The 26,352-nt window shown below is 39.4% G+C and overlaps 1 protein-coding gene across 7 annotated transcripts in view; it reads right to left on the bottom strand.

The window, feature by feature from the left end:
• ZMIZ1 (zinc finger MIZ-type containing 1) overlaps positions 1-26,352 on the bottom strand; it is a 346,192-nt gene that overhangs the window by 126,406 nt on the left and 193,434 nt on the right. For all 7 annotated transcript variants that reach the window (XM_065670720.1, XM_065670724.1, XM_065670721.1 and 4 more), the window contains exons 5-6: positions 12,189-12,302; positions 644-749 (exon numbers count right to left, since the gene is read on the bottom strand). In XM_065670720.1, coding sequence (XP_065526792.1) covers positions 644-749; positions 12,189-12,302 — 220 coding nt within the window. The remainder of the gene's footprint in view (positions 1-643; positions 750-12,188; positions 12,303-26,352) is intronic.

Below are 26,352 nucleotides of genomic sequence, written 5' to 3'. Positions count from 1 at the left end.
GCATTTTCTGCTTTTACTGTATAGAGAAGCACTGGCAACACATCATGATCAAGTACTGCTATTTGATCAGAGCCCTGTAACAGACTATTGCTCTAAAATACAGGGAAAATGGCTACTTAATACTATACCAATTGCTTTGCTACTTAGTCCTGGCTCAAAATTCTAAAGCTAATGACTAGATGTATGAGAAACCATGGTACTTGTTTGCACGGACATAAGCAGTCAAAGAAGCAAAATCTGGCTGTAGACATATTAGGTAGTGCAGAATGAATGTGAAAGATTTAGAGGCTGACATATGACAGAAAAATCAATGATTTACCAAGATGGAGGGGCCTGAGTACGTTCATTCCCACCATGAAATTACTGAACATCCATGCTTCAGGAAGTAATATTTCACCTATAAGATCAAACAGGGCAACGAACAGCGCCAGTTGGGAAGATATGAATTTCCAAAGTCATACATCCTCGGAACACCATGCCACTGAAACACTAAAAGCATTACTATAGCCACCAAATACGTATTTGTATTTTTTTATGTTGGTTTTGGTTTTTTTTGAAGACTTTAAGACAGTTGTAGGTAGCATTCATTCAGAATATGACCATCCAAGAATCAGTAATATGCCAAAAAACGTTTTTTTCCTACCAGCTGATTTTGGAGTGAATTTGTCCCTGTTGGCTGCACATACTGCCAGTAGCCTGTATCCAAGATCCAGGTCAAATCCTTGCTGAGCTGCCACTCGACTAACCACCTGCAAAGAGAAAGAGAGAAAGCTTCATTAGACGTTACTTGAGCTCTGTTTATCAGCACTAATGTTAAGCAACTGAATCTGCTGTGATAGCCACAATACAAGCATGGTATGAAGCATTGCTCTCCAGCAGCTTCCAGTGCAAGCACAGCAAACCAATACAGGGGTCCTCTGGTGATCTGCTTATTTGACCACTTGCCAGAAGAAAGGCCTGGTAGTTCCACAAAAGACGGAGACACAAAGCTTTTCCTGAAGAAATAATGCAACAGAAACATATGCAAAGATTATACAGAATGCATTTTACTGTACTTGAAACTTCAGGATGAGAAGTCCCTAAGTATCTAATCTCTGTGTCACAAGCAGTTCCTGGCCCTGTTCTCAAGAGCAGTGCCCAGGTCTTTTAGATTAAAATGCCCTCCTCCACACTGATGGGCAGTGTTCTTTTGTGCTGTGATCAGCGTCACAGTTGCTGCATTTTAACAATACTGTACTGGGGAGCACAGTTAGTACAGTTTTAGAATAAACAGGCCTGTGCAAGAAGTACTTGCCAAACACATGAAATAGGGAAAGCAGTTTTGTTGGTTTGTTTTTGTTTTTGACTGATCTAGAAAGACAAGCAGAACTAGGCAAATCAAAGACTGGGGTTAAGGACGTAAAGCGGTCAACTGTTTCTCCAGGCCAGCAAGTCAGCTACATGCCAAGAACGTATTCTCATGAAAATCTGCATAGTATAAACACAATACTGTGGTCATTCGGGCAAACTATACTAAAGTTATAAACAGCAGAGCTTTTATATTGCCTTCTAGTGACACAGGATGACTTCAGACTCAAGAGGCATGGATAAAATGTCATTCTTAACCTTGCCATTACTGCTTTGCATTGAAACAATGGTCAAGAAACTCCACAAGAAGCAGAACACCATCTCCTTGTATGAAGCAAACAGCAAACCTTATCCCAAATAACTTAGAACACAAGAAAATATCATTTTCCCACACCTACCTCCATCTGAAAGCTTCTTTCTGAAGCAATGACCCTGCAATTATCTGTGCCAAGACTGGGTCCCCACAAAAAGCAACAGTACAGAACAGAGTGAAGAACCAACATATGTGATAACCTACAAACAGTAAATAAATACACTATCCTGCCCTACCTACTCAACACTATTAGATGAATCTTATTATTCTGAACTTCCCCATTATCCACTTTCCCTAATTAACAATCAAGAACCAAATTTCTTTCTCAGGAAAGAATTGGTATAGGTAAGGTTCATGGGTAGGTTTCTGCTTTTTCTGTTGTTCCTCTTAATTTAGAAACTACAAAGTCGCATGACTTCATCAGGTGGGAGTGTCCCCTGCTGAATTTTTTTTTTTTAAACATTCCAGTCTAAAAAATTGAGTAGGAAGAGCTTCAGGGAAATGAGATTTTGGGATACTCAGTACAATAACACACAACCCCAGAACACATACACTGTTTTATCCTCTGTTTCTCTCTCTTTACAATTGCAAGGTTTAGATAGGAAAGAAAAAATAATTTGTAAGAAAGAATGCAATTATTTTTGGTAAAGCAAAAAACTTCCACCTTGGTAGATGAGCTTTTAATCCTTTACACTTAAAAGTCTGATTGTTGTTAATATCTTGGTGAAGACTCTGGGCCCAAACTTGCAAAAATAAGATAAAATGAAGAAAAACAAAACCAACAACAAAAAAACCAACCCAAATCAAACCCCCACAAATGGAACAACAATATATTTCATAATTCATGCTAAGCTAGCAATAGGAGTGAAGACTGGTGGGCTGCTGTGAGATCTTTAAGGCACTGAGACACTTTGAAATACAACTGTTCCCCTTTCCTACTTCCAGTGTCACCACAGTTCAGCCACTGACAGGTAGATGTCAGGATAGGATCAGTAGGAAGTAGAGAGCTCCTCTAAAAAAACCACTTCTTGTTAAAGGCTACCGAGGACAATGTCTCATTAGTGTGTAAACATTATTTAAACTCCTTTAGGTATCATCTACTTTACCATCACAGAGGAACACATTCCAGAGTGCTATTAAAGTAAAATAAAGGAGAAAGGGCCCTCCCATTTTCTGTTTTGAAAAAGCACATTATCATTTAACTCTGTTTTGAAACTGGACACAAATGAAGGCAGACACACCTGCTCAGCAGTGAGCACATGGTAATTTAAGAAATGCATTGTCTTCCTGTATGCTTGGTTCATTTTAAAACATGAATCTACAGACAGTGAGACTCTGCTGACCAGAGGCCAAATCACTACCCTCAACTGACATCCTGCTAATTACAGAAAAATTCTACAAGGTAACTCAGGAAATAGAGAGAATCATAAGCCCCTGAGCCCATGAAAGCCAACCTGTGATGGCAGATTCTTCACTGAATTGATTGCGAAGTCTGGGTCATTCCGAGTCCTAATCACAGGCTGAGGCCTAACCTGTTACACTCTCACTTGACATCAGTTTCCTTTTCTCAATTTCTTCTGTCACAGAAGCACTGCTCTGTACCTTACCGTGGCCAGATGCAGAGCTTGAGGGTGCCAGGGCACACAGCCCCAGCACTGTCTGCACCCCAATGGCCACAGCATCATCCCACTAAAATCTACCTTGAAGCAGGTGAAGCTGTACTTTATCAAGCTCTGCAAGCAGAAGACTAAGCACAAGAAGGAGGAATCTGAACTTGCAAATCTACAGAAGTCAGACAGTCAAATCATTACTTATTGCTCAAGTTTTTAATGAAAAATGTGTGGGGAAAGAAACTACAAATTCATTTTACCTAAAAAAGGAGGCTCTGTAAAACAAACTGGTCGAACTGTGCTCAAAAGGGGGTTTCTCTGGACTCTTCTCCTCCAGTCCTTGGCTTTCACACACCACTCCTCAGCAACTGCCTTGGTCAACATGAACAGGGTGGTTCATGTTTTATATCCAATTTCTCTATGGGCTTAAGAATTTTTGCATTAGCTATATTTATAATTTAAAGTCTCTCTTTCAGTTGTGGCAGCTAAAGACTTATTTTGATTTCAAAATGAAAGTCAAACAGAACAGATCTATATCCTTCAAAGATCTCATTTCAGGTTACCTACAAATGAAGTCAGACATTGGGCACTTGACACTTAGAAGGCTTTCCTTCCGTGAAGCTGTATGCAAGGGACCTCCTGGCCTTTAAAATAAACACTGAGATCTCTCAGAAACAAGATGACAGATGCATTACAGGACTACGACCCAGAAAACACAAAGAACTGACTTCACGACATTTGGTAAGTTTAATATATTCAAGTCAGCAGACCCTGCTGAAATTTACCTTAGAGTGCCTCAAAGGAACTAGCCCCGACAAACCTTGTAACTTCTAATGATTACCTTCAAGAATTCATTCAAGACAGAGATCTTGGAGGCACATCGAATCTCTGGCTTTAAGATGGTAAAAAGGTGTATTTCAGAAATCACAAGTACCCAAACAGACAACAAAACAAATTACTAAACAAATATTAGGTGCATAACATAGAATATAATTACGAATCCATCAGCACAGTGTAGTTTTCTTTTTCAACATTAACTGGCCTTGTAAGTGTAAGGAAGATAGTGGATGTAACATATCTTAAATATAATATGCCTTTTGACATTACCCTACATGACACTGTTATAACAGAGGAACACAGCCCAGATGACGGTAGTATAAATTTTACTCAGATTATTAATTCCTCTGTCAAATCATAACTTGTCCTGGATACAGGTAATTTGTATGTATTCAGTCCTGCCTTGGACAATGCAACAGAGCAAAATGCAAAACTTCTCAATGATAACAGGCAGAGAAGTCTGCAGACACTTCAGAGTTTAAAATAATCTTTATAAACTGGAAAAACACTAAAAAAACAAGGCCAAAGACACATATCAAATACTATAGATGGGAAAGAAGAAAAAACTCATATGCCAAATAGAAAATTAGGAATAAACAGCAGAATTCATCTGCTCAGTGTACAACTAAGGCTAAATACATTCTAGCCTGGGCAAAAAAGAGTAGACTACATGCTCCTTTAGGTCCATCCTGATCCAAATCTCAGTGATTTTAGACACTTACTGCTGACTGGAGCCACCCAGCTCAGTCTGAACTCTGAGGAACTATCCTAAGTTTGATACATCCCGTGATTTCAAACTTACTCCGGTGACAGCCCTGATCAGATGGGATCGAGTCAACAGTTTCAATTATCCATTCAATGTTATAGCTAAGTGATATGATACCCCTTGCAAGCATACTCAGGCTTTCTACAACTGCTAATTCAAGTTGAGCACATCAGTCAAAATTCAGAAAATGTGCAGGTGGCACCCTGTGTCAAACCATTACTTAGTTCTGCAATACTGCAAGCATGCATCTTAGTTGACCTAAGCACACAGGCCACAAAATTCCATTGTAAAGTAGTGCATTTTAAAAGGTAACAGACAAGAGTTGACAGTGATACCACAATCATAAATTGTTGAGACAATTGAGATCATCCTCCTTTATCATGGTTGAGGGAGGTGCTTGGCTTGCCCAAGACTCAACACTTACTATTTCTCTATGTTAGTTTGCAGTAACAGTTGAGATAAACCTTATAAAAACTAGCCTATTTCCTACACATGCTTGTAACACCTAGCTTTTATTTCAACTTAGAAAGGGTGCGGACAGCTATTTCAGGCTGTGACTTTAAAAGAACATATACCAGATTTATAAACAAACATTATTGTAACATTAACCGCTAATAAGAAACTCTGATCATCCCAAGCCTTTGAAATCTTTAATCTGTGTAATAGTGCATTCACAACACACTGCATTCACTGCCTGTGACATAGCTCTGCAGAGTTCCAGATGTCTGAACTCGCAGGGTCATTGACAGTGAGGAAAAAACGATGACAGTGAGGTTTTAATAACATGAAAAGCAGAGAAATTCAGCTACCAACTTCTTGTCTCTTTGCTAAACTTAACTGCAAGGGTTTTTTTTCTTCTGTTTATTTCTCCGTTCGCAAAGCTAAGGAGCTACACCATTGCAAGCTCCACTCCCTGCCCTTCTTGTCATCACACCACGAAGTACTGGAACAATGTACCTCTTAACCTAACAGGCCTGTTAATCAAGAGAGCTATATGACTGCTTATTACAAAACTCCCTTCCCATTATGTTGCACTTTCAATGAATCTCTTAACTAGCAGCAGTCAAGAGCATCCCCCCCTGCTGGCATCAGAATGAATTTTACCAATTCAATTTGCTGGCTGCTCAAAACTAAAAATGCCAGCTGATTGCTAGTTCAGACAGCTCTGTGTTCAGCCACTTGTGCATACTTGAAATTATCTGAATGCAGTTTGAAGACTACAGCAGAAATTTTGTAATTAGAATTCTGCAATGTAGATGGTAATTTTTCCCCCTCAGTAACACACAAAGATCAGATAAACAGGAAGCAAATTGAGGAATTTTGCAACATGAACAGTGATCTGCATAACTGGAAAAAGAAAAGCAGGTGGGGGGAGAGGGAGGAAGAAATCTTTGTGATCTGAAGTCCTGGTCTGATGAGACTCCTAACACTCCTGTTGGAGAAGGGCTGCCTCAACAATACAGACAATCAAAACGGGTGAGTAAAGTTGTACATCATTAACTAGCTTCTTGCCTTTGATGCTTGAAAACAGGCATTAAGTAGATTCTGCAAAGGTAAGGGACTCTACAGAGTGCCCTGTGTGCAAACTAGGGCTTTCTTAAAATATATTTCTGACCAGATAAGGTCCTGATCAGTGCATAAGGATCATATTTTCAAGTGAAAATAAACCAGTATCCTTGCCAGCTACTACTTTTCTTGGCACTTCCTGCAACAGTGAAGTAAACCATGCAGAACAAGGACATCCTTACATCCTTCTCTCTTCTGCATGCCTCTTAACAACCACAAACATGAGACGGTCACCCTGTAAACCCTCTCCATCAGAAATTTTCTCTCAGAGGGAAAGATGCAGGGAATTTGCTTTAATTAAGCCAGCTGATCACTGGGTCATTATGATACTGTTGCCACCTGAGTCCTGGCTGACTTTGAGCAATTATATGGATGAAACATACACCTATCATAGAAAGAAAGTGACAAAGGAATTCCAAAAGCTTTTTAATTTGGACAACAAAACATCTCAAACATTTTAAAGTTGCAAAATAACTCATGTGAAATAATCCACCCTGACTAACAAAATTAAGTTCAAAAAAGGGCTTTAGGACACCATGAGGTCAGATGACAGCCAGTAATAGTGAGTTATTTGGTATGAGCTGCTCTGAAGCAGAGTGTTCTGTGCCAGCTGGCTGTACTCTGATCGTACAGCACATACACAGCCCTTGAGTGCTGTGATGCACTGCAAACACATAAAATTGTGTGTGCTTAACAAATGCATGGAAAAGATGAAGGAAGCAGAATTTCTTCCATGTCAACCTTTTGCTCTGGAAGTCTTGGATACAAAGACAAAATGCAACATTTCTAGGCCTTTAATAGGCAGCTGCATCCTGCCATTTTCTGGGTATAGATATGATGAACTCTTCTATCTGTAATTATTCACATTTAGATCCTAACCTTATTTGAAATCTGTGTTTTTGAATGTCACATGTTGATTTTTGGTTACACACTTTTCTGCATTAAACAGAATGAGCCCAGTCAGGCGTGAAGTCAATGTAACAGCAGCTACCTCGTGAACACATTTGCATTAGCTCGACTTTGTTCGTTTTGCTGTCTGAGGCATCATCCCATTGTGAAAATGTGGCATTATTCAAAGATACCATTCTTGTGTTTTTAGATACTTATATATATGTATTTTTAATCAATTACATTTTTCATTACACATCAGATAAGATGTGTAATGAAATATAATATGTAGGAGCAGCTTTCTCCCCGCCCCCCTTAAAATGACCTAGAAAATCTCAACGGTCTCAATTCCAGGATTTTCCAAAGAGAAATGCAATTCAAAAGATTATTGTACCATGTATCAGTATGACTAAAACATGAACCTATAGCAGACACTTCCATCAGTTTACCACAGATGCTTGTTATTTCAGCAACTCTCATTCAGCAGTACAGAGGTCTACTAAAAGCTACATGCAGCATAAAAAAACTTACATTAAATCCATAATCTTCAGATAGAGTACAATTAGGACTGCAGTTGCTGTGGTGTTGCTAATTTAAAGAGAAACATTTCTTAAACAAACATGGGTGAGTTTTCCCACATCTGATGACTGAAGTACACCCAATATTTGGAGAGGAAATACAGAACATTAAGATAGTGGGGACAAAGGCATTTTTCATGACTACTTCGGCATACCTTTTTGTGGACAAACTGGGGTAGGAAGGGCCATCCTTTGGATACAAACAGAGACCCAGGTCATAACCACAGTGATCAGGGACCCCATTTTTCACTAGAGAAGCTGTGTTACACTCAGTGCTTTGGCCAACGGCCAGCTCAGGTCAGTACACCTTGCTTACCTAAATTCCTCTTACTGTCCAAACAAGTTGTGGTGCTGGATTTTGATTTCTTAGACTAAGCCTCTAGGTACAGTTACAGAGTAACTGCACACAGCTCTGCTTCTCTCATCCTTCTATTCCTTTATTGGACACACTGAAGAATGATGAACTTTGCGCCCTGTAACACTGAAATGTAGCAAGAGAACAAACTGGTGCCTTTACTGTCCTTTGCTGAAGACAAGTCTGTAAATCTGTCCATTTTGCTCTCAGCTGTCCTCTCATTCCCATTTTTGCTGCAGTGCCAACTCAAAAGACAGCCAATGCCCCCAGTAAGATCACGTACATGTTAAACGGCCTGGCAGGAGTAGTCCTATGGGAATAGATTAGAGTGGACCTGAGAAAAGGCAAAATAGAGTGAGATCACCTTGTCCAACCAAACTAGGGTTATTTTTTCAACTGCTCTTTCTTTCTAAAGGCAGTAAGGTAATGCCATACACCTTATGTTTTCAGATTCTTATTTTAAGAATATTCTTATATTTATTAAGAATATTAGCTTTACCAAAATAGATTCTCACCCCAAAGTGCTTTATAAACTGTGAATGCTAGAATCAGAAACTGTTTCAACCATAATAAAAACACAGCTACATCTGGTTTGTGGAAAGTGGAGGTTATTTTAATCAGTTCCCCCATAACACTATGTAAGAAGTAATGTTACATACCAAAGAACACCATATCTGTTGCAGTTTCAATAATTTATAGAATCAATGATTTAAATAATAATTCAGTTTCTGGCCTACAGACAATTGCATTTGATTTGAAATTAGCTACTGCTGAAAAAAACCCTAGCTTTCCTCAGCAAGTTAGAAGAGAGTTTATGGTCTCTGAGAAAGACGGTAATTTGTCTGCATGAGTTCCATCAAAGCTGTTTAAGGGAACCTTTCTGTAGCCTGTAGCTTACAAAGAAGAAACCAGATTTAAATCCTACCCCTCCCTCCTTGACTTTATTTATCTGTTGAAATGTGTTTTCTTTTATAAACTTAAATCACCCACTCGCTTTGGTGATTTTCTGTAATGGGTAAGCACAAAAATGTAAGCTCTAGAATTAATGTCTGCCAAAACTATTTGAACATAATGGCGATACACATTCAGTCACACACATTTTTGCCAGAAAGGGCACAGCTTCTGGGGCTTAGTTCATGAAAACATGTTTTCTTTCAATAGCACAAGCCACAGGTTTACCCATGTACCCCAAATCTTTTCTCATCAACTGTCTGCACTGCACAGAAATTATTCCTGTTTCATTCATAGGCCTTGGCAGCATTAAGTCTAAGTACTTCTGTACACTACAGAGGAGGAGCCTTATAAGCAAGCAAGCATTTTTAGTATTTGTAGAATTTCAGGATTAAATGCACTTGCCTTTAGGAAGCCACACAGCTCAAATGTTGTAATGGTGGCAGAAACTACTTGCTTTAAAAAGCAAATCCAAAAATATGGAAATTTTAAGGGAATTTGGTTTTGAAGGTCATTTTAAAGGCTGTCAAAATAAAACAATAATCCTATTTTAGTGGTTGAACAGACTTTCATACTGATTTTTCTTTTAGCATAATCCTCACACAGAGGAACATTCGATAAACTTTGTCAGTATTAAGAAAAATTGGCTCCTGATAGTAAAGAACATGCAGCTAAGCAAGCTAATATTAAATTTACTCTTGATATTCCAATATTTCAGCTGCCTTTCATTTATTTACAACTTTCTGAGTAATTTCCCTGGAAACAGACTCTATCATGTTTGTTAAAGGCAGCACTACCTGCAGTCCTAAACTGCAGAAAGTGCTCTCCCATCATAAGCTCAGGAAAGGGAGATTTCATGCCACCCTTTTCAGATTTTAGGAAGAAGTATGAAGCAAAGCAATACACGCTGTTCAAAAAACACATTTTCCTGTAAGAGGACAACAAGCCTCAATATCCACCTTTGCTAGATTTTGAAGAAGAAAATGTTTAGAAAGAAGTTCTATATGAGCAGGCTCAGATAGAAAAGCTTTTGTAAGGAGACCTTGCCTGCTGTACTGCTACGTATAAGATACAAGAAGTATCAACCTCTTGGGGTACCATCATGTAGGTAAGCCTGTTTAATAAGAAGCAGGAAGAGGGGTGTACACAGTGAGAAATGAAAGAATACCTCCTTAGAAGGATTTTAAAATTAGGATCAAGAAACACATATTCATTGCAGTTTACATATATTCTGCAAACCCCGTGTATTTGTCTAGCACAAAACAAGACAACTGGTTAAACTTCTGTGTTTTTATCTTCTAAGAAAGATGCCGCTGCCAGTCAGTCCTACACTGCAGGTAGTGCTCTCTCATAATGAGCTCAGAAAAGGGGGATTTCATGCCACCCTTTTCAGATTTCAGGAAGAAGTATGAAACAAAGCAATACATGCTGTCCAAATCTTAACAGTACTCAGACACTTAGAGGATTTTTTTCTCTCTTTCTTGTCAACAGGTAGTATTTTCATTTCAAGAAGCTTTGATAACCAGGTATGGTGTGTTTTATGTCACTGTTTTTCATGGAACATTTCCTTCTTGCTTTCCCTATGCTCTGTAAAGACAGTGAATCACTAGCAGCCGGACCTTGTTTTGACCCTGCACTTGGGGAGGGCTGCAGATCTGCTTATGTAGAAAGAAAAGATTTAAACAGCAAAGAAGTAGCAGGTCAGATCTGCAATGTTCTAGCAGAGATCTGCAGAGAAATACTGTGCACAGGTGCCTCAGTATACTTGAACCAAATGTCTTCTTTCCCAAGTGCTAACCTGAAAATGGTGGCAAAGTTTTTAAAAAGTATAAATAAAATGTATTTACGGTCACATAGATCCTATGAACTTTTTCTCATGATTGAGGTTATACAGAACTTTTGCTTCAAATAGACTCATTAAATATCTTATCTTTGGACTCTACTAACATTTCTAACTTTACTTTTCTGATTGATTGGAAGAATGATATGCACCTCCTTAGATCACTGGATTCTTTCTAACTTTTTGACATAGAAATCTGAGGGGTGCTATACACTTGAGCACATTAAGATGGAGCCATTCCTTAACATTTGGATTTCTGGCAAATAAATCTGTCTTAGTGTCTTATACACATCGGCTACATAGTGCATGAAAATAATCCATGTGCTTTTGCCCACCCAACAAATACAACAATGAACTCTTCATTAATGATTATGGAATTTGTTTCCTTCATGACTATTTAATTACATCAACTTGTTCTGCAAACTGCAGTGAAGCTTTTGAACACTCCAGTCAGAATTTATTTCTTCTAAAGGCTTGACTCCATGTAACTATTTTGGACTGGATCCTGCTATCGGGTGAATGAGAAATAAAATTTCCAAAACAAGAACTGCTGTTGTGTATGCACTAAAATATATTTTCAATGCATTATAATGAAGTCACTTTAGGAACAACAGTGGTCTTAATAAAGAATGAATGGAAAGAAAAACACTGAAGTCAATAAAACTGTTGGAATTAGTATGTCAGGATTGTATCTGTAGTCAATATATGCAACAAAGTAAGCCAAACAAGCATGTCAGAAATACTGTTCAGCTGAAAGCATAGCATATTTAGGGTAGAAGGCAAACAGTCCTTCAGTCCTACCAAAAATGAGGAAAGGAGAATAAATGCCTGAAAATCCTGTTAACACCAAAAGAATTTAAAACCATGAAAACAAGTATTGTATGCGCATATCAGGTAACCCAGCCTGTACACTTGCATGTAATCTGACTATAAATGTTTTCCCCTCTTGTGATTTAACTTCTTAACTTACTGCATTTTGCTTCCTGTGAAGTAACAGTCAAATAAACAGATTTTAGGATCTGGCTTTTTGTGTTTAAGGTAAAATGACAAAAACCCCACAAAATGTAGATTCTAAATATCAGTTTCCCTTGGCCATGACAGGCCACATAGGGTATAAACCAGGATATACAGACATACCGTCAAACAACCCATCAGGCTCTGCTCAAACGGTCTCTGGAAGGCTCTGGGGTCTCCACACCAGTCCAGCAGCTCTGTTGCTGCATTATGGAAGTTTGCAGGATTCTGTAAGTGCTGAAAAGGGAAGACAAAGCAACACAATAAGTAACATACACGTGGGCTGACACAGTCTTTTCTATATCACATTAATACAAAGTTTGAAAACTAGGAATAGCATATAATTTGGAAGCAAGACTTTAAATTGTACCATGAACACTTCATTCTTATTAATACTTACACAGATTTTTAAATTTTCTGATTTGAACTCATTAGTTAGAGACAAGCTGTAGCTGAAATATTAAAGCTCCGGTCAATTCCTTCCTCCATAACATCACCTCTTCCACCTGCGAATCATAATAGATTCTACACAGAAAGGAAAACCATCTGAGCCCAAGTGGAGGGAAATTTCAGTCTCATGTTCAGAGTCTTTGCCCTGGGCTTATGCCTCACTGTTGGGACATGCCAGCACAGCCCTGCCTTCCAACAGTCAAGATTTTAATCTCTGCCTGCCCACCAGGAGGCAAACACTCCAGCAACAGAGCAAAGCATACTCACTATACTGATCATTTCTAGGAGTTTTAGTTTCTGTGTCATCACGAGCCATTGGATGATCAGCTTTGGGATGATGAAAAACAGAGGATTACTTCTTGACTGAAGCATGGTGGGATACTGCCATGACTGAAAATGTTTTCACATGCACAGAAAGCATGTAGGAATTTCAGAGTGGAAACCTATCTCTCCTGAAGACGCTGAGACAATTCTGAGAGAAAAATCTGGTTTTGTTTTGAGACTTGAATGAGCAATGCAATTTTTTAACTATTACATTAATCTCTGCCTCTGTACTAAACAACCTGTGACACTGTTTTTAAGAAGAGGGATTTAGTAAACTTACCTGTTACTATTATTCACACTGTCACTCCTCACTGTGCTACATTGCCAAAGTATTCCAACATTTTGGCAGAAGCAGAGGGAGGGCACAAAAAAGAACAAATTCATTTTACATGAATAACAGTAGACTGAAAAATACTAAATTCTCCAGTTCCGGTGACGCTAGACATTTCAATGAAAACTCCAGAAACAAGCAACAGAGAGTGTATCAGGAATTGTTGGTATCTTTTTAAACAGTATGGTTCTAATTCTTGGGATTGCTGAGAAAAACATGAAAATGAGATGAGCGTTTTATCTGGAAGGCACAAAACCCAAAGGCATCACTTTTAAAATACATCATTATTTTTTAATCAGTTGCACATTTTGGGAAAAACATGACTGCTCATTTCTAAGCATCTGGATTAACAATAATGTTCACAATCTATTTTTCCCCCTTATCCCTGAGAAGCTGCATATATTAACTCTATGACAAATGAAGGAAAAGAAAAATTCCTCCCATGCCAGGTTTTAAGGAGCTCCCAGTCTGTGAGCCTTTGGATCACATTGCTGTAATTCTTATTCCATGAAGGCTCTTGGTCAGAGGCCTTGTTTCAACAAGAGATGACTGACACGTGGGGCACAGATTTTTAAAACAATGGCAGAATGTGAAAAGCAGACAGCATTGTGCAATGCAGTTTTCTTCCTCTGCTCTCCCAAACATGCACTGTAGCTCATGCTACCATCCAGTCTGATAGCTTTACCTCAGCTGCATTTCAGAACACCATTTCTTTGCCAACTGATCGTCTAGTTGCTGAAGGAGGCAAACTACTGTGTATACAAATTAAAGAGAAGAATCTGACTAAATAAGTGTAAGAAGCCATATTTTAAGGCTTCTTGTAAAAAAAAAACAAAACCACCCAAACCATCCCATGAATGCTATTAACAGAGCCAGCGGTTTGGGTTATGAATCTTGCCAGCAAAAGGGAAAAGGATGCCTTTTAGAAGGCTTCATTTAATCCTCCAGAGAAGTGATTGCCTGACACCAAATCTCTCAGTGTATACTCTTTGCACATGCCACTTTCATCTGCAGGGGAAACAGAAGTTGGCTCAAATCCCTCTACAATAGCACATGTAAGCCCTGCTACTATCAAATATACAATCTCCAGAAGGCAAGAAAGGCGCATAAGCTGGTGAACAAATTGCACCATACTGAACATATACTGCACCAGGAAGACATTGGTCCCAGCTCTCTCCGTAGGGATAAAAATCCCCAAACCAAAAACCCCTTCCACACAGACACAACATAAGGAAAAAATCACTGAAAGCTACACAGTTCTGTACTTGAAAGTCTTTAATAACTGGATATATATTAAGTAACTTTAAAAACTTTCCCTTATTGTGAAACTACTTTAGATCCACTGATGAAAAGCCCTAAATAAGAGCTACATACTATCTATTTTCACCAGTGTTGCTGTTTGCCTGCTACACGATATCTTCCACTACTGCTTACAATGAAATTTTCCCATTGGGAAACAGACATTATGCTTGAATCAGAACAATATTTACAGGCTTAGGCTAACAAATAAAAAGCAGGGCAAGACCTTAGGTATATGCCTAATTTTCACTTTAGCACCACCTAAAGCCAATTTCTATTTACCATGACATCACTGAAAAGCAGTATCCCTTTCCTAAAGGTCCAACCTACATTAAAATTGCACTTCTGTATGGAGAAAAGGCTCCTTCTACTTGCCTGTGTCAAAGCAGTGATGACCTCAATGACTTAACTGTTCACTCTGTAACCCTCCATCAACTTATTTCATTGCATCAGGACTGAGTATTGAGACACACTGTCAATAATCCACTTCTTAAATACAAAGGGCAGGCTGAAATCCTGATTTCTTAAATGCAACTATGTAACTGAAACTAGTTTAGAAATTCACTGGGCAAGATAATCAATTCTATTAGTTCCATTATAGGCTAAGAAGCCTCTAACAAACCATGAGAAAAAGTTGTCAGAATACAGGTGGTTTCTGTCTCTGTGGAGTGGACTTTAGTAGTTTCTGGGACGAGAGAAAAGCTGTTCCGCAGGGACACTTTGTGCAAGGTCACACACAGTTCTGTCCAGGACTTAATTTACCACAGCTTCCAGACTTTCTTAGTATTTCTAAATAAAGGTTCTTCTCCAATTTTTCTTTTTCAGATTATGGAGGGCAAAGTTACTTTTGTGAAAAACAAGGGGAAAATCCAGCAAGAACCAAAGCATGAAGGCAGGTGCAATTCTTTCCCTTTGTTATGCAAAAGGACATTCCAAATGCCTACTGTGATATTTTTATTTATTGACAGCCTAAACACTGCACCTGGGCAAAAAGCCCCAGTGTCATTCACATCCTCACACACTGAGGTGTGCTTGGGAAGAATATTACATCTACTGTATTAATTGAACAAGAAATTAAAGAGATTTTCTTAACTATCGATCCAAGAACAGAAGTACAAAACAAAGCTTATGCCAGATCCATCCATCAGCTTTGCTGTGAAGCATTTCCCAACCATGGCTTCATCCTCTCCAACTGAAACTACTGGCAGTATTTTGACAGAAGCAAGGTGTGTGCCTGAAGAGTCTAATCTGAAACTGTGTTTCACGTAACAGGGGCAGGAAATCACCTCTGTAGCAGATGGTTTAGAAAAAAAGTGGCAATGGACCAGATCTGCCTTTTGACACACTTTGGTGTACATTGAAAGCTACTAGTGAAGGGCCACCTAACATCACCTTGCTTGCAGGCAGTGGTGTTTTCAACAAGTGGAGAGGATTTATATTAACAAAATCTGAAGCAGATATGAACAAAGTCAATGAACTGACTGAATCGGCTATTTACCAGATTTCTTGCAGTATCATCTGCTTTTTAGAAGGTTATTAGTGAAACATGACAATTTCTATTATCTCAAAACCTAAGAAATTTTTCAGTGTACTCACATATAACTCCAAAACCCTAATATTTCCTTAGCCTGAATGGAACAGAAATCACAGAAATACTTGATGCATGTGAACATTATAGCAGGGATCACCACGTGGTGCTTTGAAGAGACAGTCTCACAGAGTCATCTATTTTTGGTCTTGGAAGGAATCTCGTGTTCTTTGTAGCACTTCAATTAACAGTCCTGTGTAGGGGGATGGAGAAAAAAAAACAAAGAACTTTGTTCTTTACTTTACTACATTCGACAAGAGTGAACTGTACCAGGAAAGCCCCTTTCTGAGGACTTTGGCTGACATTTGGGCTGGATTCCAGGAAGACATCTACCCGCTACTCATCACCACCTTCAGCTTAAACATTTTATTTACATAAAGAACGGACCATCTTTGTAAATTACTGTGTCCCTGTGTAGCCAGCTCCAGGTGGCCCTGCCTCAGCAGGGGGTTTGGACCAGACGATCTCCAGAGGTCCCTTCCAACCTAGCAATTCTGTGATATATGGGCAGAGAATGCAGGTACACTAGGACCCAAGTTCATCAGCTTTCACACCGACTGGCTGTGAGCCTGTTCCATGGTTTGCTGCTGCACAGTCTCCTGGGGTGGGAAATAACATTCAAACAGGGAGTTACACATAACATCTGATACGTGGCTATTTCTGGTGCAAACATTTCAAAATACAGCCACTTCCTGAAATTGTTACTCCCTTCCCATTAGACAGTGATCAAAATGTCTTGCTGCGCAATTAGACTCTACAATTGGCCCAAAAGAAAAAAAGCTTCATATGAATAAAGGCCCCTATAAGTAAAATAGGCATATGTAATAAAGATCTTTTTTTTTTTTTAAAGGATACTAAAGCATAATCGAGTAGTTTCAGTCTACACACCCACACTGAAGTGGGTGTAAACCACTTCCTGCAACCAAAGACTCAATCTGATTTTAGAGACACAAATCAATTACCCACATCGAATATGGCAAGGGCAACATCCTTATCTCCTCTAAATATAGAGGACTGCAACCCAGATGTACACTCGTGCATCTTAGATAGAACAGTCTAGAAAATAATGGCAAAGTAGCAGCCAAAATTAAGAGCAATTATAAAGGGTTAATGTTATCTCATACATGTATCAAGAAATGCTAACCTGAAAACAATGCTGTGGAAAGTGAATCATTTAAACATGGAATCCATATGTTCCAGTTTGTTGCTATAGAAAACAAATGCAGAATTTCAATTTACAAATGATGTGTCTCTGGTGGAGGATTTTTTCTCTTTTTTTCTGTAGAACACATCAGACTGAAGGCACAGACCTAATTTGCCACAACTTAACCTATTCAAAATGAGATGTCATGCAAATAAGTTTTTGAGCAGCAAACTGCTTAACTATGCTAAACAAGTTATTGCATTTATTTACGTGATGTCGCACCAAATTATGAAGGCTGACTCAAGTTGTCTGTTTATTTTGCTGAGTTATGTCTGCTCTGTGTCTCACTCCTTGATTTAATGGAGCTGCTGAAGATAATAGAACTTATCACACAGACAGTGTGCCATGTTGCTAGATTCTAGGTTAATTAACAGTAGCCTACAGTCACTGAATTTCTCACATGGTTAGGCACTTGGACCCTGTCTACTGTCTAGCTTCACTAATCAACGAGTCTGGGAATTTTACATTAGTGACAGAACACACTAGCAACACAGGGAGCTTTTGACCGCACAGAAAAAGAAAACATAGCTAGACTGCAGGTAGCCTTTTCTTCACTCTGAAATTAACCCGTTCCTACACCACATGGCTAGGCTGCACGCTTAGCAGAACTTCTGGTACACCAAATGGTGAAATCAAATGCAGGAGGCAGCTGCCCTCCTGCAGCACAGAAAACTATGGCTGCTGCTTCATGAGCACTGCACCAGCAGCTGCCAGCCCTGAAAGGTTCCTGCCTCCCACAGCTCTGCCTTCTCCTGCCTGTTCTCCTGCACAGCACAAGAGGATGCAAAGCTGCATGGTGAACTAGCCTCACCCTGTACTAATAATTTCAGCTGCACCTGGTCTCCAAAATGGCATGCAGTGCAGATTCTTGAACATTAGCACTAGCAGTGGGGGTAGCAGCAGTGCGTGCCAGCAGCAGGCCACTCAGGAGCTCACGGGAATGGTCACAGGTTACAGCATGCCATCATTTCATGCCACTATTAGATTGAAATTGACCTAAAACTAAGGGTTCATTTTCTTGACATGCTCACTCTCACAGCAGGCTGCCCCAAAAGCTTCTTCCCCAAACTACATACTTGCACCAGTTTCACTGCATCAGACCACGCTTGCTGTTCTGACCATGAACTAGCCTCCCTAATACTGATTCTCAGTCACTGCTTACAGTGAGATTCCCCATGTGACCACATAATCATTAGACTCAAAGAAGGTGGCAGCAAACAAAAGGGAGGGCTGGGAAGGTAGCAGGACTCTGCTCTCAGCAGCCCACGCTTTGGATTAAATGCATCATGAAACTTCTCCCGAAGGTGGAGCTATACCATCAGCATAAGAAGAAGACGAAGTTAAATTCACAGTATAAATACTCCTCCTGTTCACAGTGCTCCCCTCCTTTTTAAAATACAATGGTACTTTCGATTATTTCAACCTAGAGAAATTTTTCTGTTACTAATATTCCTTGATATTCTCCATAAAACACAGTGCATTCTAAGAGAGGTACCAAAAGAACAATGATTTTTAGCATTCTGATATTGTACATACTTACTCTGGGCTTAATTCTCAGATTTTAGCCAAGCTATTCCTCATTTAGACAACAGGGTCATCTATAATTTCCACAAAACCTGTCAACAGGTCCAGAATTCCAAGTAATACAAAGCCCAGTACACCAAAACCATCTTTTGCTAATGATGAGCCAGGTATTCAGCATGCCATAAATTTTGCATGGAGTTCATGACATTTGAAATGTACATATAAAACTCTGAAGTTCACATGATCTGCTTGCTATTTCAGCTGCTGGCATGCAGGTTTTCAAGTCTTTCTCCACAACAATGGAAGTTAAAATTCTCATATGGCTGTAAAAATCTAGTAATTTAAAAGCAAAACAAAACGTGCAGTAGTTACTGAACTTTTTATATAAAAATAAGGATGCTCAATATCATTGATGCTGAAACAGGAGTTCCTTTGGAACTAAACTGCTTGATACTGATTGAGGAAGGAGCTGACTCACTCTTTTCTTTGCCTACATGGCTTTTCTAACTGGTGCATACCCACTCTGACCCTTGAGAGACAGGATTTGGTGCCCAGGTGCTTTGGTGTCCAGATTCTGTCAAGCAAGTCAGACTTTTTTATCTACCTTAATATTCATCCAGACATGCCTGCAATCATGTGTAATGAAAATGCACTGTTGTACTGAAGAGGAGTAAAAAGGGGGGTAGGAAAGAAAGGGACCTGGAAAGAAAGAAACAGAGAAAACAGAAAGAGATTACGTGCCCTTCAAGTGAAACAACCCAGGAGCAGAATTACTGTGGTCCTGCATGTTGGGCAAAGGGCATTCAGCTCCCAAATGAAAACTAATCACCTATCTAAAGAATGTAAACAGGATTCCTGGTCAGACACCCTTGACACAGCGTAACCAAGGGGAGACAAGGCTGGTCTCTGTGTATTACTCAGTGCACAAGTATTCTCCAACTAGACCTAAATTTGATAGCTCACTCAGCACCATAAGCAATCAGTTAGAGGAACAGCAAATCAGCAAGGGTCATTTGCTGTAATACATTAATAGAGCCTTTATTACTTTAAAACCTGAGTGTGAGTGAGCCCAGCCATAAGCCCCTTCTCCCCATCCTATGCACAGGCCTCTCCTTCAGGTCACCATCTACCAGGAATTCCTTCTCTCCCTGGCATGCCCTCCACTGACTGCAACAGAGCTCGGGGGTGTTACAGAAACACCAGACATTAACCAATGTAGCTTTAAATGCAGAAAATGCTGCAACCTGAAATAGGTGGTTTCACTATTTTTTTTTTTTTTTACAGTCAAGTGTGATTCTACAAAGGCCTTATTCACAAGCAGCTATACTCAGTATATTAAAAACTCATCTGCAATGAAGATTCAAAACAAATGGTCTTTTTCAAGAAGATAGAGGGGAGTATTGAGCTATTTTCCTTTTTACGGGAGTGAGATTTTTGTTTATCTGGATATGGTTATATATAGTTCAATTCTCTACAGTCCCCTTCAATATCAAAGATTGTTTTATTTATCAAAAAATTAAAAGGCTCAAGCTGTGCATTTTGTATTCAGATAATCCCCCCTCCCAATTTAGTGTTTGTGAGATTGAGAGATCCCTAATAGAATTATCTTGCACTTACATGGCTCATTCCATCAGAGGCCTTATAAATATTTTATTAAGCTCACATTTTGAGAAGCACTAGATACACTGAGAGAGATTAAACCCAAGTTAGCCATGCCTACTTACAAAAAACAGAAAGAGAGTCACCTTTGCCCCATTTGTCCACTGCAGCTTCATTTTCAAAGGAAAACAGTAAATACTGAGCAAAGAACACCACCTCTTTATTAGCTGTTTTAGCTACATGAAAAATACTGGGTAAGATGAGCAGAGGAGTCAACAATAAAAACAGAAGATCCCATGCTAAACAAATAAGAGCAAATGGAAAACACATACATCACCAAACTGCAAAAAATCAAGTTGTCCAGGCATGAGCTGTAAGGAAACAAAACCTGTACTAATGCAGATTTCCACTGATGCTTCTCATACACTTTTAGTATAAAGTGTGTATAAATCAGTATTGGTTTCAGAAAAGGTTAATGTCTGATAATTGAATAGTCTTGTTTTGCTGCCTGACTCTCTCATACCATGAGCTCTGTGAGGAAGATTGCACATCTATATGCATGTGCTGGAGGAAAGGAAAGGTAATGTAACCTTGTCTTGTCTCCTAGTTTTACAAAAATGTCAGAGACAGACTTAACATCCTGATCCTCAAGCACTATACACAGAAGCTAGAAGAGAGAAGAGCTGAAACAAGAATCACTCCCTAATTCTGCTGATCAGAGTTGTATCACCATCTTCCTGCTCAGTACCTTTCATATCTATATAGCTGCACTATATTTATGATAGACTTTGATATAACTTTGTGCTATAGAAGGGAAATGAAGCAAATTAATGTCTTTTTGCCATAAACCCATCTACTGTTGGTCTACCATATTTTTCCCTGCCCAAGAGGAAACTGTGGCTTAAGGGTCTAAAGACTGTGATCCAGTCTGACTGAAGATGGAAATGGGGCACACTAGTAGTGATATGATTTTTTGTTAAACTATTGGTAGATGAAACAACAGTGCCCAGTAGAATATTTGTACCCTTCTCACCACCAACACCTGGTCTGCTATTATGCCAGCTGAGAGCACTGAGAACAGTATGGTTTACAAAAGACTCAAAATAATCAGAGGGCTCTGAATTATACTTCCTTAATCACTCACAAACAGTGAATTTATGGGGAAAGAAAGGCAAGAAATAAAGGTAAATCTGTTCATTCTCTAAAGCCATGCTCAATGATGCAAGGCTCCAATCAACACAACAAAATTTGTGTTTACAACTCAACTAAATTATGAAGTAAGTTTGCCTAACTAGCTCACTCACTCTTCCTGGCAACTGAACCAATCCATTTTCTATTAGTGTCCCCCGATCACAACATGCGGGATGGATATCTCTGTGTGTGACTACAGAAATGATGCTGAAGCTTCTTCAGTTTTAGCATTCCAATAGACAATGTAACAATACAGGAGCTTTCTTCTCTAATGTCCTCATGACTTTCAGCCAGTAACTGGAGTCCTAAATACCTAGACATATCAACAAGATACTTTTCTAAAAGCAGTGGCCATACTCTTTTCCCTATAATACTACTGCACTATTAGAGTAATGATCTAAATATTTACTCTACTTGCTAATGGCTTAAATGTCTTTCAGTAGAAGGTTAAGTGAAGAATACAGGCAAAGTGGGGTGTCTACATAAATAATTCTGTGTTATGAACCATATAATAACTTAAGGTGCATATCACAGCATTTTGAAATGTTGGGTCAGTGGTTTAAGTCATGAAGATCTTACCATATCAAAGTGTTTTAAAGATTAAAGAAATATTACAACATCCCTTTACTGGAAGACTATTGTCAATAGTGCATCCTTTAACAAGAAATAATGCTACCCAAGAGTATAGGGCGAGTTCATGGCAAGGAGAAAAAAAAGTACCAACGTAAATTCCTCTGACTTAAGAACCAAATTAAAAAAATGCACTTAGAACAAATACACTTCCTAGTTTTCTAAATTTCAGGAGAATAAATGCACTGATTCTGAAAAATAACCAATAGTCTTCAATATACTCAGTTGAACAGCAACACATTTGTTGGACATTTTCTTTTCCAATTAATTTTTTTGACCCATCTGAGTAATTTACTTATCCACTGATCCTGCTATTTATAGCACTTTTAATCAACTGAATTATCTTTATTATTTTAATCTCTTAATCTATGCAGAGATAAAATCTCAAGGTGACCATTTAAAATGACCACTACATGAACTGATACCACTGTGGAACACGTAAAATGCACATGGCCTATTCTCACGGGCCCTACCAGCCAGCAAGATATTACTGAGATATTTCAAACTCAAAAGGAAAAATACATTCCCATGCATCTTTTTCATTTGCATGTGCTTACAAAACTGCCTGCAGCACGTGCTTTGTGACCTGCCTATGTACAATGTTAACAGCTCTTCCTGTGTGGTGCATAGAAGCAATAAGGAGCAACCACCACCAGTAAGGGACTTCTTCAGTACAGATCTGCATGGTAGAGGTCTGCACAGCTGAAGACTCTTACTCATAACAAACAGCACTATCACCACTTCAAACAACTGGGGTTTTTTTCTTAAATGAAAAGCTCTGCTTTTGCAAACAGGCACAGTATTTCTTATATGCAAATGCTGCCTAAGTCATACCTGCTGTGGATTTGCTGTTTCACTAATGCACACAATGGAAGGAACTCAAGTAGCAAGCACATACACACAAAGGAAGAGTCCGAAAGGGCATGACGAAACCTAGAGCCATGTTGCCAGCTAAGTCACATGTTCACTGCAGAGATTGACCCAGCTGCTGATAAAAAGGACTTCCTGTGCTCCTCAGACACTAAGGACACCCTGGATCCAACTTACAGATTTCTAGAATTTTCAAGTGTTCATCCTTATTTACCAATAGGCAATTTAAAGCAACAGTTAGTGCACAGAAAAGACTAAAATTATTCTAGACACTAAATATGGGTCCTAGCAATGGTAAGTGGGAGTTTAAAACATCTTTTCCTTTTCAAAACCAGTTAACAATACTCATGTCCTGCCCTTGTGGGCAGGTGCTGCAGTGAAACAAGCAGCAGAATTGGGAAGAAGTGTACCCACACCAATATTACCATCCCGCCTCAAAAGATGATGGGTTACAATCTGCCCACCGAAAACTTGTCAGATAAACAAACCATCAAGAAGGCGCTGTCTTCCCCCTCCCCTCCAGAAGTGCTTCTAGCACTTTGCCTCTTTGCTCTTTCCCTTGTGGCTTCCCTGCCAGAGCCAGAGCAGTCCCCCCTGGGATGCAGGATCTAACAGGGCAGGAATGTTGATTGACAAGTCTCTAAATGGACTAGAGGAGCCAGGAAAGCTGGTCTGCTGTCAGTTTTTCCTAAACATACTTAACTCTAGCAGAGGAATATTCCACCAGACTGAGCATGAAAGCAGACAAAGAATTTGCAGCGTTGGGTCTCAGAAAAAAAAAAAGAACAACACACCATAGCTACTGAGACGGCATTGATGGACCATGCAACCAGTAAGCTGTAACACTTGAGACCCACTGAATATCTTTTTATGGAAGAGAAAGGTCCTTTTCACCATTTGTCTTACTGCTATATGTTATTTCATATTTCGCTGCTAAAACACCCTGAAACATTTATAGGGCTACAATCAAAAAATATGTATTCTAAATAAATGTGCCCTTCATAAGAATACTTCTCATTTTCAAAGTTCTTCAAGAATGAAATTTTCCTGAAGCTTTATTAAAACCTTATCAGCTGTAATTTCATACCAGCCCATATTAACCAGTACAAAATATATTAAAAGTGACATGGTTAGGACTGCTGAAAATTTACATGAGTCTACAACAATAACACTGAAGAGCAGGAGAATTAGTTCAAGCATTTCAGGGCTTAAATGCTAACAGTTATGTAAATATACACAGAATTCCATTTTCTTCTGAATTGCAGCAACCAAATACTCAGTTGCTGAATGATGAAAGAAATGGGCCTGCTTGTTTCCAATTTGAGCAAGAAAACAGCAACAAAAACACACAGCAATTACAACTCTTAGCATATCTCTGAACGGCTGGGTATGCATTATAAAGCATCACAACTGCAGAAATTCAGGAAGCTTTCTTTAAGGAAAGAGGGAGAAATGCTAATCTGTTTCTAGAAATCAGCTATGCAATGATGTGTGCCCCCAATTAAGTGGGATTCCCCAAGTGATCCAGCACTATTTGAGGATACCGCTCAACATGTTCTAACGTAATGTGACACAAGCAGCAGAAACAACCTTCTCTGTTCCCACCATGACCAAATACTTCTGACACCAGAGAGCCTTTCCATACTTTCTTTTAACCTGTTACTAAAATTTCAGCACAGCTTTAGTATGTACCCTGAAAACTGTCCTCAGAAGAGCTGGAAGATATCATGCACCTATTCTGAGAGGGATGGTTTCCTTATAATTTAAATATAGAAAGATTTTATCCATCTTCCTCTGTTCAAGAATTTCAGAAGAGATGTATAGAAACCTTATAGACTGACTGACAGCAGACAGACAAGAGAAGACAGAAGTCCCTAGATTTAAAATACCTCTGCGTTTCTAAAGTGAGAGTAGAGTGGAGATGCCATGCAACCCACTGATTTTGCCTGGTATTTGCCCCTATCATCTAAGAAAAATAATGGACAGTGTCTGATTAAAGCCATACCTCCAGCTATTATGAAGAACAGTTTAAGAAAACCAGTCAACTCTGCCCTATGCACTGGAAGCCAAGCTGGCTCCCTCAGAATGCTGTACATGGGCACCAGGAAAGCCCTCAGATTCAGCCCTGTGCATGCCCAACCCAGTTCCTGCTGCTCTGGAGCTCCATGGTGGCCAGTTCATTAGAGCCAGCCAAGCCAGGAGCACTTGGCAGATAAACAGATTATTACTGCAGCATCAAATAGGGCAGTTCTCAGGGGCTATCAGGCCTTTGCTGAGCACAGAAATAATTTTGTGGTTTTGTTTGTACAGATAAAGAATTAAAGGAAAAAATCTGCACCCTCAAGATCCAGCCACCTTCAATGTACACTGAAGAGTCCCATGTGTCATGACAAGCTAATTGCATGTGTTAAGGGAAGCCTGTTACTTTGGCTTTTTCCACTGTACATCAAAAAAACCTGTTTGATTTTAAAGCACATACACTTAAAAATACTGAGGGAATCAGCTACAAAGAGACCACACAAGCTGTTCCAGCCTTCCACAGAAGTCTGAAGGTTTTTTTAAGAGTAAATACACAGCCACCTCTTCAGTTTGCCCTTTCATCTATTCTGAAACACTTCTTTAACACACACACACACACACACACACACACACACACACACACACACACACACACACACACTTCATTTCCTAACTAGCTGATCATATACAAGTTTTGGGTTTGTAGCTTTAAAGTGCTAAAAAAGATGAAGGTAAAACACAACCTTGATCCTGGAACTGAAGTCAGCAAGGATATTGTGGGTGTCTCACAAGTCACAGAGCTGGGAAGAAAGAAGCCTGTCCTGACCCTGTGTTGAAACCTGATCTAGTTAAAGAGGCACATGGATTACCATTTATAGTGTTTCTCAGGGGCTGGGTGAGGGGCAAGGAGGGCAGCAGACAGCTCTCAGTCTGGCTGCGTAAGCCACTAGCTGCCAGCAAGGTTATAAAACATGCAGATGCTGGGCACCAAGGAAGGATGGTCCCTGTTGTAGTGCACCTTCCAACGCCACGGCTGTGTTAACCAGCCCAAAAGCACTTCAGGAGAACAGCAGTAGTTTGCTCACAGGCTGGGAAGAAAGGGTGAAAGACTGGAGGACAGGGAAGAAAAGGCAGGCAGATTTTTATCTCTCTCTGCAGTTAATCCCCCAAATCAGTGAAGATCCATTGAAAACGGCCATGTGATGTACTGTTTGCTCCCCAAACCAACATGCACATAACAGCGTGTGGTCCAGTCCTC

The sequence above is a fragment of the Lathamus discolor genome, chromosome 3 (genome assembly GCF_037157495.1).
Source record: "Lathamus discolor isolate bLatDis1 chromosome 3, bLatDis1.hap1, whole genome shotgun sequence".
NCBI lineage: Eukaryota > Metazoa > Chordata > Aves > Psittaciformes > Psittacidae > Lathamus > Lathamus discolor.
The sequence above is the reverse complement of the archived record's forward strand: the minus strand, read 5'-3'. Positions and strand labels throughout refer to the sequence as shown.